General features: G+C 41.3%; 2 protein-coding genes across 2 annotated transcripts; one reads left to right on the top strand and one right to left on the bottom strand.

Moving 5' to 3' along the window:
• Positions 1-1,048: 1,048 nt before the first annotated feature.
• Positions 1,049-5,455, top strand: LOC117434986 (keratin, type I cytoskeletal 13-like). The gene is made up of 8 exons (XM_034057757.3): positions 1,049-1,594; positions 1,927-2,009; positions 2,248-2,404; positions 2,806-2,967; positions 3,207-3,332; positions 3,460-3,680; positions 4,337-4,374; positions 5,219-5,455. The coding sequence occupies exons 1-8, from the start codon at positions 1,157-1,159 to the stop codon at positions 5,335-5,337; spliced, it is 1,344 nt and encodes a 447-aa protein (XP_033913648.1). The 5' UTR covers positions 1,049-1,156; the 3' UTR covers positions 5,338-5,455.
• A 2,855-nt stretch (positions 5,456-8,310) lies between these two features.
• Positions 8,311-13,291, bottom strand: LOC117434985 (keratin, type I cytoskeletal 50 kDa-like). Its single transcript, XM_034057756.3, has 7 exons — positions 12,734-13,291; positions 11,107-11,189; positions 10,088-10,244; positions 9,601-9,762; positions 9,187-9,312; positions 8,839-9,059; positions 8,311-8,541 (listed from the first exon to the last, which is right to left on the bottom strand). Exons 1-7 carry the CDS (start codon positions 13,208-13,210, stop codon positions 8,418-8,420), a joined length of 1,350 nt encoding a protein of 449 aa, XP_033913647.2. The 5' UTR covers positions 13,211-13,291; the 3' UTR covers positions 8,311-8,417.
• Positions 13,292-13,695: the final 404 nt, after the last annotated feature.

Here is a 13,695-nt window from a genome sequence, read left to right as displayed (position 1 = left end):
AGGGTATTCAAGACCATTATTTTTATAAAGCGATTAACACAGGCATACATGCGTATTCCTCAGTGCACCATGTGTTTTCATTCACTTTATATTCAATACGAATCTACAATTGTGTGTCATTTTGTAGCTGTTCAGTTCTGACAGGATTTAGCCCAGACAGAGCAGCGAGAGGTTGCAATCATCCGAATCCACCAGGCTAAACCACATCAACAACCTCAATATATAGAACCTGAAGCAGTGACAAAACAAAGAAAGAAATGCCAATACTTACATGTATTTATTATTATTATTATTATTATTATTATTATTATTATTATTATTATTATTAATCAACTAAATATAAAAGACTGCAATACTTATAACACAATATGGCTACTTATTACTAATTAGCCACACATTATACACATTATATGTACTGAAATTAGCTAGCTGCTTAAAAGATAATACTAAGAGTGAGAGGATGGCTATTTAAATAACCATTAGACAGCCTATATTTAACAGGTTTGATTAGTCTTATCAATTATTTAACAATGTGTCCCGGTTTTGAGCTTTGAAAATCTGGTCACCCTAGCTATTGGACTAACTCATCACTAATTAATAATTAATACTTTATTGGGATTAATTATTGTTTAGTTAGTCCAATGAAAAGCATCACTTCTCCTTCTCTTTGTGTATCATCTCTGGACTGACATGGCTCCCATTTAACCTGCCACACTTCTGTATATCATTTTTATAATTTCTGTATATTTCAATAAAAAAAAAAAAACATCTTGCAACATGGAACTTCTCTTTCTAAAGCGCCCTTCCCTTTCACTATCATGCAATATCAACTGCAATGTGTTTTTTTAAACAACAAAACATCCCACTCATTCAGAATCAAGTTTAACAAGAAAACTCATACACAACTCATATTCTTCTCAACCTGCATATAGCTGCAAGCAAATTCTTTTATAAACAAACAGTATTTAAGGAGTGCATCTCAATCTCAGCCAATGAGAACTGACTGCCTGAGACTACACCCCCACAAGACTCAGTATATCTGTAGGGTAGTTTGGGGTCGATGTGCATCCTGACTTGAGACTCCAGAAACTCCAGAACAGCAGTTCCTGAATCTCCTTCATTGTCTCCATCGCCTCTTCCTTGCTCAGCTGAAACCATGACCTCCTTCTCCAGCCAGAACAGCAGCTACTCCAGCAGGGGTCCTTCCAGGATCTCCTCAGGCTCTGGGGCTTACGGCTCATCTTCATTCTCCCTAAGTGGTGGGGGTATGAGCGGTGGTCAGAAAGCCATGAGCATGTACGGAGGTTCCAGTAACGTGCATTCCCGAATCTCCAGCTCTTCTAGCTCCAGGTCCTACTCCAGCGCTGGGGGCTTCCAACTTGGAGATGCCATGGGCGGTGGCTTTCAGGCCGATGGCAAGCAGACCATGATAAACCTCAATGACCGCTTGGCCATCTACCTGGAGAAGGTGCGCACCCTGGAGGCCTCCAATGCCACCCTGGAGAAGCAGATCCGCGAGTGGAGCCAGAACCGCTCCGTTGTCTCCAGTGACTATAGTGCCTACAATGCCACCATTGACGATCTCCGCGCTAAGGTAGGAACTGTTTAGTTTTCAAATGATGATCAGTATGATAAAAAAAGACCTGAAGATTATGTTAAAACATGGCAAGGTAAAGGTGGGCATGCAGCTACTGACTGGCACAAAACCCAGAAGCAGATGAGAACTTGAGCATTCATGGGAGCTACGCTAATTCAAGATCAGTATATTAGGTCTAGAAACATAAATGCTTATTCCTTAATTATAAGATCTTGTACTTTTTATGTTTACAAATTTAGCCCTGTCTATATCTGATATCTGGTAAAAACTGATGAATAATAATGTAAACTAAACTTAATGCTATGTCTCAATTGCTTTTTTCTATATAGATTGCGGCTGCACTTAATGTCAATTCTGGGATCATTCTTCACATTGATAATGCCAAGCTGGCAGCTGATGACTTCAGAGTCAAGTGAGTTTGACAATAGAAAACTATTCAAATGTACATGAGCCTGTGCCTCTTCACAACAAATTCATGTTAGGGTGTAACATAATGTCTATTTCATATGTATCAAACTGTTATCCCATTGTGATCCAACAGATCCCTGGTTGTAGAAAATGGAGGGAGAGCAATCGTGGCGATATAAAAAATGCTATCATTTTAATTCCCGAATGACACCCGGTTATTCAATAGATATACTTCTTTGCAGGTATGAGAATGAGCTGACGATGAGGATGTCAGTCGAGGCTGACATCGCCGGACTGAAGAAGCTCCTAGACGAGCTGACTCTGTCTAGGTCTGATCTGGAGATGCAGCTTGAGGGTCTGAAGGAGGAGCTGATCTACCTCAAGAAGAACCACGAGGAGGTGAGAGACACAGGTTCCTACTCGTGTACAGAGCCCTCATTTAATGGGCCACACATTCAGTGAACCAATTTATGGAGGTAGTTGAGTATGTAGTCTAGGCTCTAGGGTAAGGTGCATAGTCTCTTCCTTATGGAAACCAGATGTTTGCACCTTTGGGGTGTTTTAGTCTGCTGTCCTTATTTGCACGACATAGTTAGAGAAGACTAATTCATCCCATCATCTGGAACCTTGTGAAATTGATTCCAGAATTACTTTGAAGCAGGATTAGAATTCAGCCAAGACAACATGGTTCTTTTTGACCCCATCAGGTCGAAGAAACAGGTCAAAACAGACTCTCACAATTGCAGGCTTTCTCTGTCTGCACCGTCTCATCCAGCTAACTTTCTCCCGTCTTGTTCCAGGAACTGGCCTCCTGCCGCTCCCAGCTGAGTGGGCAGGTTCAAGTGGAGGTAGACGCAGCTCCAGGAGTGGATCTGGCCAAGATTATTGCGGAGATCAGAGAACAGTACGAAAACATGGCCGCCAAGAGCCGCAGAGATGTCGAGGCCTGGTACCAGGGCAAGGTAACAGAAATATTCTACAAACCTTCCTGATTTACTTCTGCATACTTGGTCTGCGCTTTGGTGCTTAACCACACTTTACGATATCACTGTTATGGGGGTAGACATGGGCTGTGGTCTTTAAACAGATCCAGCATATCAGTATTTCTGTATTGTTTGGCCTTAAAGTACAGGAGGGCGTTTATATATTTATCAAACAAGTCCACCGGTCGAAATCTGACCATCCTGTTCTCCCCCCGCAGGTTGAGGTCGTGCAGCAACAGGTGACCGAACACACCGAATCCCTGCAAAGCAGTAAGACGGAGATCAAAGACCTGAATCGTACCTTGCAAGGCTTGCAGATCGAGCTTCAGTCGCTCCACACCATGGTAAGTACTAGGCGCATAAGAACATTAAAAAAAACATGAGAAAAATCCATTCGGCCCACCTATGCTCGCTTACTTTGGTGCCAGAAGTTTCTAAAAGCCATCTCTTGTCCCGGTGGCCCCCTTGCAGAAGCAGAGCCTGGAAGCCAACCTCGCAGACACCAACGCTCGCTACTCCGCCCAGCTCAGCCACCTGCAGAGTGTTGTTACCAGTCTGGAGGCCCAACTGACACAGCTGAGAGCTGACACAGAGCACAGCGCTGAGGAATACCGGATCCTTCTGGACATCAAGACCCGCCTGGAGTTGGAGATCGCTGAGTACAGGCGTCTGCTGGACGGAGAGGATGGCAGGTGAGAACAGTTTCCTGTTACGCTCCCTCTCCCTTGCTGTGTCAACAACATCTAATAGCTAGTGTTTTCCCTGATATCTACGAAAATGTATTTAAGATTTCAAAGATGTTCTAGAAAGGATTTCCCGGGTGGCTCACGCGGTAAAAGCACAGCCACATGGTGTGCAAGGTTAAGTCGTACAGTCAGGGGAGCACAGGTTTGCTTCCTGGCTGTGCAAAGTTGCCAGTCTTCGCTGGGGAATCGGGAGGGAGCGTCGCATTGACTCTGGCACTCCTGTGGGTTAGGGAGGCAAAAACAGCAGGGACTGTTTCTCCTCATCGCTCTGCAGCGGAGCCTACCGACCAGCAAGCTCAGGCGGACACCTGCAGGGCTGTCCTTTGTCCTCCAGAAGCCGGTAGCTCACTGACATCCGCTCTAGAGTTTCTGGGTGTAGAAGAGGAAGCTGGCATGGTCATGGGATCGGGGGACTGTGTAGGGCTCGGATGCGATGAGGGGAACAAATAATAATTGCTTAGGTGGCCCAAGCCACACAAACACCAGCTATACCATGTTATGCTAAAATCTCCTCTGTCCCCAATTACCCAATTACACAACATTAAGCTGTATTATTTCCAGGTTTTCATAGACACTAATAACGTCCTTTCTTGTGTTTTCAGATCCTCTGGCCAGATGCAATCCTCTACTTCGGTTAAAAGTAAGTTTTCTTGTCCAATACGAACAACACAACATTTTACATCCTATTGAATCCTCAAAGAAACCATATGCATTGCACAAGCCAAAAGAAGACAAATGATGAACGACACAGCAATTTACAATAGCTGTTTGTTTATAACCTGGAAGCCATGCTGTTTGTGTGTAAAATGATCATTAAAAAAAATCTATGATGCAATTAGTGTTGCCTTAACAGTAGTTTCAAGATACTATGTAGCTAATGTTTATGATTTATTTCCTTGAAGTTCCAGTTTTGTCAGTTTTGCAAAATTGCAATCATTGCTCACCCAGGGGCCGCTCAATATAATACAAAAGAAACAAAAGACTTTATGGAGTGTTAGTAAAATATCCTACATCCTCTGTTAAAAATATTCCAATCTGGACCTGCAAAAAATTAAGCATATATTGAGAAAATATATTCAAACATATATCCACCATTTTAGGTGTTTCTTTAACTGAATAGGTCTTACAGAACAACCACAACTTAAATAGAATTCAAACCTAACGAGTCTTAAGCATGTACTTGCTGCTAAAAAGGCTATAATAATGCTTTGGAAAGAAAAGGAACCACCGCCACTTACAATGTGGAAAAAGATCACACTGCGTGTCATTGCATTAGACAAACCACACTATAGTTAGCAGTGAATTTAAAGAAAACATACAATACACTGGCCAGGTGCAATTAAATACTAATGCACAAGAGACTTTAAGAGGCTGTAGGCTATTGTTTTCATTTTAAATTGGATTGTAAAGATGTTGCAGTTTCTTCAGAGTTTTAAGATATTTTTTATTCCAAAAAAAAAGAATAAAAAATCTTGTCTTTTCAGCTTCCACCGGTACTACTTCTTCAAGCACTACGAAAGTGGTGACCATCGTGGAAGAGGTGGTTGGCGGGAAAGTCGTATCCTCTTCTTCTACTTCGAAATCCTTGAGCAAGCCATACTGAGACCCAAAGAAAGAAAGAAAGAAAGAAAGAAAAATGTGTAATCCTGATCGGATTCACTCCGATTCAGAGATATTTGGGGATTTCTTTCAATAAAATAAAATTTGGGTGATGCAAACAATATCAACTGTGTGATTGTTTTTTTTTTTTTGCTTTTTTTTTACTCGAAAATGTGCGTGTGTGTTCCCTGTTAAGAAAAATCTCTAGCACTGCTCTTAACTTGGAGTTAGAGGCACCATCTTAGCTTAATCTAAAGCATTTAGCCTGGCTATCGTGGAACAATTCAGGTGCCTTAGCAGTTAAATGAAAATGACCCTCTTCAAACTAGCAATGCATTAACTACATTTATTAATATTTAGAGCACGCCCACATGATTGTGTGGATTCACATATTTTAAGATATTTCACGATTAAACATTTATTAAAGCAGAAAACAACAGCGTTGTCACATTCAAAATGGATCATTTTTTCTAGAGTTATTGTACAAGAAATGTTCTTAAATATTCAAATGCTTACCTGAAAAACAGTGAATGCTAAATTGTAGAATATTTGTTTTTTTTTTTTAATGTCCAACTTTTAAACACATTCTATTTTCATAATCAGTAAACTATGCAAATTTGCAGACGACACAAAACTGGGAGGGGTAGCCAACTCCCAATCAGCAACTTTAATAATACAAAGAGATTTAGACAAGATTCAAGCTTGGGCTGACACATGGCAGATGAAATTTTATCTGAATAAATGCAAAGTCTTGCACATAGGGCACAAAAACATTACGGGCAAGTACAGCACGAATAGTAATGAAATAGAGGAGGGTATGTATGAAAAAGACTTGGGGTTAGTAGTGGATGAATATCTTAAGCCAACTAGACAGTGTGGAGAAGCTATAAAAAGGCAAATAGACTGTTAGGTTATATAGCCAAGACAATTGAATTTAAATCAAGAGAAGTTATATTCAAATTTTACAATGCACTTGTTTATTTAGCAGACGCCTTTATCCATGGCGACTTGTACGACCACACCTAGAATAGTGTGTCCAGTTCTGATCCCCATATCATAAGAAAGACATTGAGGCATTGGAGAGAGTACAGAAGAGAGCAACACGATTAATTCCAGGATTGAAAGGTGTGTCATGTGAAGATAGACTGAAAGAGCTGAATCTGTACAGCCTAGAAAGAAGGAGAGCCAGAGGTGACTTAATAGAGGTATTTAAAATTGTCAAGGGGTTTAACAAAGTAGCTGCTGAGAATTATTTTTCATAGGTCACAGAGAACAGAACCAGGGTCCACAGGTGGAAGCTGAAGAAGGGCATATTCAGAACCAAGGGGAGAAGGAGCTTTTTCAAGGGTGGTGAACCACTGAAACAAGCAGCCAGACAGAGTTGTTGAAGCAAAGACTATTGGATCCTTCAAGAATAGACTGGGTGCTGTCATGAACAATACTGTATAACCCTGTGAACATAATAAGACCTTTAGCTAGCCATCTGGAGGAAGGGCAGTCCGTTTAGCCACAGATTCCCAGTAGTTTTATTTCCCCAACTACCTAAATGGTTAGAGGTGCTATATTAGTGTTAACGGACCACACTTGCATTAAGCGAACGAGCCTAAGTGGGCCCAGTGGCCTTTTCTAGTTCTAGAATCTCTTGTGTTCTTATGTTCTTATTTCACGCAAATCAGAGCCAAGAAAGAAATACGGCCTTAAGCATGTATTTACCAAAGTCATTTTCCCTATCATATAATTTGGTTGCACGTAAATGTATTAAATAATGTAAGAAAGGTTACCTGAGTAAACTCTATTCATTGCTCTGCTTCACCTGAATTGAGTGTATTTATTTAAGCATGGCTTATCACGCTCAATCAATCCATTAGTCATTTCTTTCAGGAATAAATTGTTTGACATTTACAAGACTGGAGTGGAAACACGCCCAGGCATATTCTTCATACTTTCCACTGTCTATTTTTAAATGGCATCTACACAGAAACTGTTTCAACAGCTAAACATAGTTGGAAGGCTTTGCTGACTGAGAAGAAGTTACATTATTTATTTATTTTTTTAAATTCCGCAGCTGACTTACGAAGAACAGACAGTATATCACTGATTTATGACATCTGTACCCTTGCAAAAGTTTACAAAAAAGTTTACTTTTTCCCATGGCTATACTGTATATTTGCAATAGTTTACCATGGTTTGACGTGGGTTTTTTTTTTATATGCTTTATCACACCTCTTTACAATGTTCTTTACAATGTTAACCAGTGCTTCCTCTATGCTAGTATTATTACACTTTGCTATGATTTTTACTGTGGGACACTTTTCTAAGGGTAGGGATAGATGCTTAAAGATATTTACACAAAAAGCTATTTTTACAAATAAAGTTACCTATTAGTTTTAGAATTAGCAAATGGTGTTTTTTTTGTTTTGTTTTGTTTTTTTGCAGAAAAAGAATTATTAAAATACGCTGAGAAAACTGGCCCATACTGTTACTGGTGTGCAAGGGGTCATTTATTTAACTTCTTTTGAATGTCTGTCATGCATTGTGAAGGCAAAGAAGAGTGACTGTGTATTAACTGGGCTCTACAATGCTTATCTATTCTTTACTGTGTGTTCACTATGCTTTATTACGGTAAACTTTTATAAGATTATCGTCTGTCTTTTTTTTTTTTAGGTATGATTCAGAACTTTAATATTGGTTTGCCTTCAATTTTAAAGGACGTTTAATTTTCTTTCTTTTTTTGGGGGGGTGGGGGGGGGTCAGGAATGTGTTAGAATATTAGAACAGCATTGCCATGGTATGTCCATTATCTGAGCATATGCTAGATGTCTCTTTATCTATTTCATATATTGACATTGACATGGTGATGTCTCCGTCGCTCTAGGGACAAATGGGAGGGGAGGTAGTAAGTTCAAGACATAAACAAAAAGGAGAAAGACAAAGGTAGAGGAGACAAATAAATAAATACAAAATCACACACTATAAATTGTTTGCAAAGCCCAAATGTATTTTATTAAACCCCAGTCATCTGTGAATTTTTTTTAAAAACGAGGTCTCTTGTTAGGTTGCACGTCTCTCTTTCTTGGGCGTCTCTCAGAATTTCTGCTTCACCTCCTTGGACGAGGAGCTCACAACCTTCCCATCGACCATCTCTTCCACGATGGTCACCACTTTCCTGGAGGTGCTGGTTGAGGATCCGGAGGAGGTCTGGATGCTGCTGCAAAAACAAGAAAAAAAGGCAATCATTCATTTTGTTAACAATCCACTTCCAGGCCAAAAGAAAAAAAATCATTAGGCTGGTTATGTTTATTCCTACTGTACGACCAATGAACTGCTCAATGTTAAGGATGTGTCTGTGTTTTGGATGTGGCGCTCTTAAAGAGACATAGATAGTGGTATTACAGAGAATTTATGCAATCAAATTGTGTTTCCACATTCATACTTTTTTTTTGCCTTACGCTATTCACAGACCTCCCCCCCAACCAGTCAATAAAAAAAGGGGTATCATTCTTACTGGCTATCCTCTCCGTCCAGCAGGCGCCTGTACTCCGCGATCTCCATCTCCAGACGGGTCTTGATGTCCAGGAGCATCTTGTATTCCTGGGACTGGTGTTCCATGTTTGACCTCAACTGCATTAGCTGCTCCTCCAAGCTGCTGACCGTAGACTGCAAGCTTTGCAGCTGAGCGCCGTAGCGAGCCTCGGTTTCCGCGATGGTCGCCTCCAGGGACTGTTTCTGGAAGACAGTGAGGAGAAGAACCAGGTTTTAGAGGTATATAAATAAAATAGATATTCTATAAGAAGTTGTGCTGGTCATTCGTTCTGCCCAGTTGAAATGTCTCCAGGTTTCCTTTGGAACTTACCATGCTCAGCAGGGACTGCAGCTCAATCTCCAAGCCTTGGACTGAGCGTCTCAGCTCGGTCACCTCGCTCTTGCTGGTCTGAAGGCTCTCTGTATTGATGGTTATCTCCTTGGTCAGGGTCTCGGACTTTATAGGAAAGTGGGGGGAAAAAACATTGTCGTTATAATTGAGAATAAAAGCATTTCATCTTTAAAAGCCTACAACAAAATTACAGTCACCTTTCAAAAATTTAATTTGAATTACCTCTGTATTGAAAATGTTTGCAGTGCTATCACAGTAGCGCTGAAGTTTTTTTTAATACGTTTATTTGAAGACGACTTGACTTCCATGGTGAGCCGAATGATTATCTCTACTAGAAGACTACCAGAACATTATTTGTAAAGACTGATGTGATAAGGAACTTTGGTTCCTTACCTTGGATTGGAACCAGGCCTCAACATCTCTCTGGTTCTTGACAGCCATGGCTTCGTACTGCTCTCTGATTTCAGCCATGACCCTTGCCAAGTCCTGCTGTGGGGCAGCGTCCACCTCAACGTTGACTTGTCCACTCAGCTGGGAACGCATACTGTTGAGCTCCTATAACACACATTAAGCAAGGACATTGGTCACGGATCCTAATAAGGGGAGGAAATTTCCAAAAATAAATTGTTCTTCAGAAGCATGCATGTTGATAACCACCTCCTCCCCCCCCCGCCCACCACACACACACACACACACACACACACACACACACACACACACACGCACACACACACACGCACACACACACTCACACTTTGTCCATCCTCATTTCTTGGTTGTAGGAATTGTAAGAGAGCAGAATTAGCAAACACTTTTGAGTAAGCAGGTAAATCCCTCTCAAACAAGAGTTCGGCGTTGAACTGGGCTCTGTGTCTCTCACCTCCTCGTGGTTCTTCCTGAGGTAGATCAGCTCCTCCTTCAGCCCCTCGATCTCCATCTCCAGGTTGGATCTGGCCAGAGTCAGCTCATCCAGGACCTTCCTCAGACCGTGGATATCAGACTCAACGGAAGTCCTCATAGCCAGCTCGTTCTCATACCTGCAAGGTAAAAGGAGGAAAGAATAAGAGATAGGATCCATCAACGGGAAGGGGGTTCTTATTGTGAAATGACATTGTCATGGCAGAAAATGTGTCTTTAGATCTGCATTTCTCTGCAATTACAAAAGTCACCAACTTTCATTCAGTTGTATGCTATTTACCGCCTGACCAACAATTGACTTGATGAGGCAGTTTGACCCTGTCTGTTTTAATATAATAATAATATCTTTATATAGCACCTTTCACAGTGGACCACCATCACAAAGCGCTTTACAGAGGCAGGCTGTGAACTGTGCATGATATGCAGAGTCACTTACAATAGGACATTGATTTAACATCTCATCCACAGGACAGAGCACAAGTGACTTGCTCAGGGTCAAACAGTGAGTCAGTTAGTGGCAGAGGTTGGATTTGAACCAGTGACCTTCTGGTTGCAAGCCCTGGACTTTAACCACGGGACCACGCTGCCTTCAGTAGTTTACAATTATAACAGGTTGCTCTGCAAAACAAACCTTGCTGAAGTGCGCCATCGTATGGGAAGATTTCTGAATGACATCCTCACTCAGTTAATGAAAAAGATCATCAGCTGTTTTTTTTTATTTCAGTAAAGGTTTTTCAGCATCACCCTGAAAATCCTAAAAATGCTGTTGCCTCAAATAAAAGCAAGCGCTTTTATTTGAGGCAACAGCATTTTCTGTAGATTTGTAACCATCTGTTTCCCTTTAGAACAAATATGTGAACTTTATGCAGGAGCAAAAGGTCTGTATGTTACTTGACTAAGATGTACGACTTTTTACTAAGAACTGATAATTGCGTGTTTTCTGGTCTATGATTTAGAAGAGAAAGGAAAATTTGAACGTACTTGACTCTGAAATCATCAGCAGCCAGCTTAGCGTTGTCAATGCTCAGGTAGATACCGGCGTTCACCCGGGTAGCATCCTGGATCTTAAAGGAAAAAAACAATGATGGTTATTTATTTATTAAAGCACTGGCATATTAAAAAAAGGCACTGCAAAAGATAGCTGGAGACTAGTGGCAAGTGTTGTGTTACTGGATAAATAGGCCTGCTGATGTTTAACTACAGTGACAAATGGCAATGCAAGGATGACAATGTGCATTGTATTACTTCTGATAATATTAATAGCCTTTTGTTTACCCTCTTAGAAAGCAGGCCCGCTATCTTAAATACTTGTAATGCAAAGAGTTGAATGTCTCTTAAATTGAAGAAATTATAATTTAATGTAACAAAAGAATTATGTCAGGCCTTTCTCCTAAAAAAGCTGGCTTGTCAGCAGTATTTTAGCAGTATGTGTCTTTGTGTTTCAGCTGTTGTTATCTTAAGAGTGAATGAGGAATGCAGATGAGATGACAATAGGAGTGTGTGTGTAAAATCACACACATTTTATACACACACAGAGCGTAAAAACAGACGCTACAATTTGTTCCAGTGCTAACTTTTCAGCATCACAAAAAGCTTACTGCAACATTCATTTGGTTAAAGCACAGCGGGGAACAATAAAGCCTCGCTAAAAATGCTAAATCACACACAGATGGGTAATCATATTTTCAATTCGTCATGCGTTTCTAATTCTTAAACTGCTTTCTCATGATTCTTTGACTATCTATTTCATCTCTGACTGTACCACAGCATACAGTTATCTCGTATACCTCAGGGAAGATACAAGCTTAGTGGATTAAAAAAAAAAAAAAAATTAAAACTGGTCGAGCCCAAAGTGGATTAACAGGATTGCCTTAAGCTGTTCTGAAATACCTTGGTGTTCTGTGACCGTACAAGGCACTCCTTTGTGTTACAGGGCTGCCACACCCTCAAATTGTAGGAGAAAGGTTATTTGTGTGTAAATAATAACAGGCTGCCTAGAAGCTGTAGGATTAGCCTTTGTTTCCCCTTGGAAACCGTTTAATATCTGTAGAGAGATTAACAATGCAGACACTTGGCATATCCGTAGGTTTTATTTATTCTTATAAGCAAAACATGCACTTGTTAAAACCCTTGAAATAGTTTTTTTTTCTTTTTACAGTTTTACAGTTTGCAGTTTAACATAATGCTTTCCCATGCTGTGTCTGTGATGTTTTACTGCAAAGGTTTGATCATGGTATGCTGCTGTAAACATTTTTAGAAAGGACAAACAACATTTGTCATTTCTGTCCTTTAATTACCTACCTGCACGAAAACCTCTGGGTGTGAGAATTTCAGACCACAGTCAGCAATCAGTGATATAGAAATAGCCACTCATGTGAAAATGTCAGACCCCTTTGTGCTTTAATTAGGCATCTTAAACAACTTCTAGAAAGTCTCCTGCATTTCACCATGTGTTGCTTTTCTCTTTTAAATTAATTGCACAGGTGGCCTATAAAAGTCATCAATTAAATTAGACAGTCACTAATTTGCCTATTCTTACAATTTTCCACAATTTTCAGTTACAGTAATTTGATTTCATGTGCACAATAAATCACAATGCTAACAGTACCTTGGCTTGCAGATCGGCGATGGTGGCTTCATAGCCGCTCACGTCCCGGTGGACTGGGGACTGCTTCTCCAGGAACTGCCGGATCTTCACTTCCAGGTCTCCGTTGGCTTGCTCCAGGCTGCGCACCTTCTCCAGGTAGATGGCCAGGCGGTCGTTGAGATTTATCATGGTCTGCTTGCCATCGAGATGGACGCCTCCTTCCAAAGCATCTGACAGCTGGAAGCCCCCGCCCGAACCTGAGCCCGAGCCATAGCCGTACCCTGAGCCGTACCCCGAGCCCAAGCCAGCGCTGGCCATGGACATGGAGCCTGAGGAGCTAGAGATGCGGATTCCACTGCCTCCTGCACCGCCATAGACGCTCGGGGACCTGGCAGAGCCTAGTCTGGACATGCTGGACATGGAAACGCGCTGGGAGCCCATGGAGGGGATCATGTTGCTGCCAGAGGTAACGTAGCTGCGGCTGGAATAGTTTGCCATCGTGAGTGATTGAAGCAGGCAGGATCAGTTCAGGAGTCTTGCTGGAAGGCTCTGGAGCATGGAATGGCTTCTAAGGGGTCTCTGCAGCCTTTTTATGCAGCTGTTCCAGGAAGTTTGCTCAGTGGTGTTGGCATCTAGAAATGAGGAAGGGATCATATTTCCACGACCCCCTCCTATCACCCCCCACCCCGCCCACTCCTCCTGCCCCCATAAGCAAAACAGCAGCTGTGGTAGGAATGACCTGTACCTGCCAATGTAGGGCTAGCCCTGACTGGAATCTTATCAGATAATGGTGCATAAGCAAGCAGGACCCTGCCTTGGAATGTCAACCTTTGATTTTGCAACAAAGGTTTGCATTGCTTCAGCTAAGCAAACAAACTGCACAATGCAAAAGAAAAAAAAGGGAACAGTTGAACAATAAGGGGGGGTGGAGGTTATAACTGCATAGCTACCTTCATGAAAAAAAGAGTGAAAACCCTGTATAA

Source organism: Acipenser ruthenus, chromosome 28 (assembly GCF_902713425.1).
Source record: "Acipenser ruthenus chromosome 28, fAciRut3.2 maternal haplotype, whole genome shotgun sequence".
NCBI classification, from domain to species: Eukaryota; Metazoa; Chordata; class Actinopteri; order Acipenseriformes; family Acipenseridae; genus Acipenser; species Acipenser ruthenus.
Note: the sequence above shows the minus strand (reverse complement) of the source record. Positions and strands in the feature narration are given on the sequence as shown.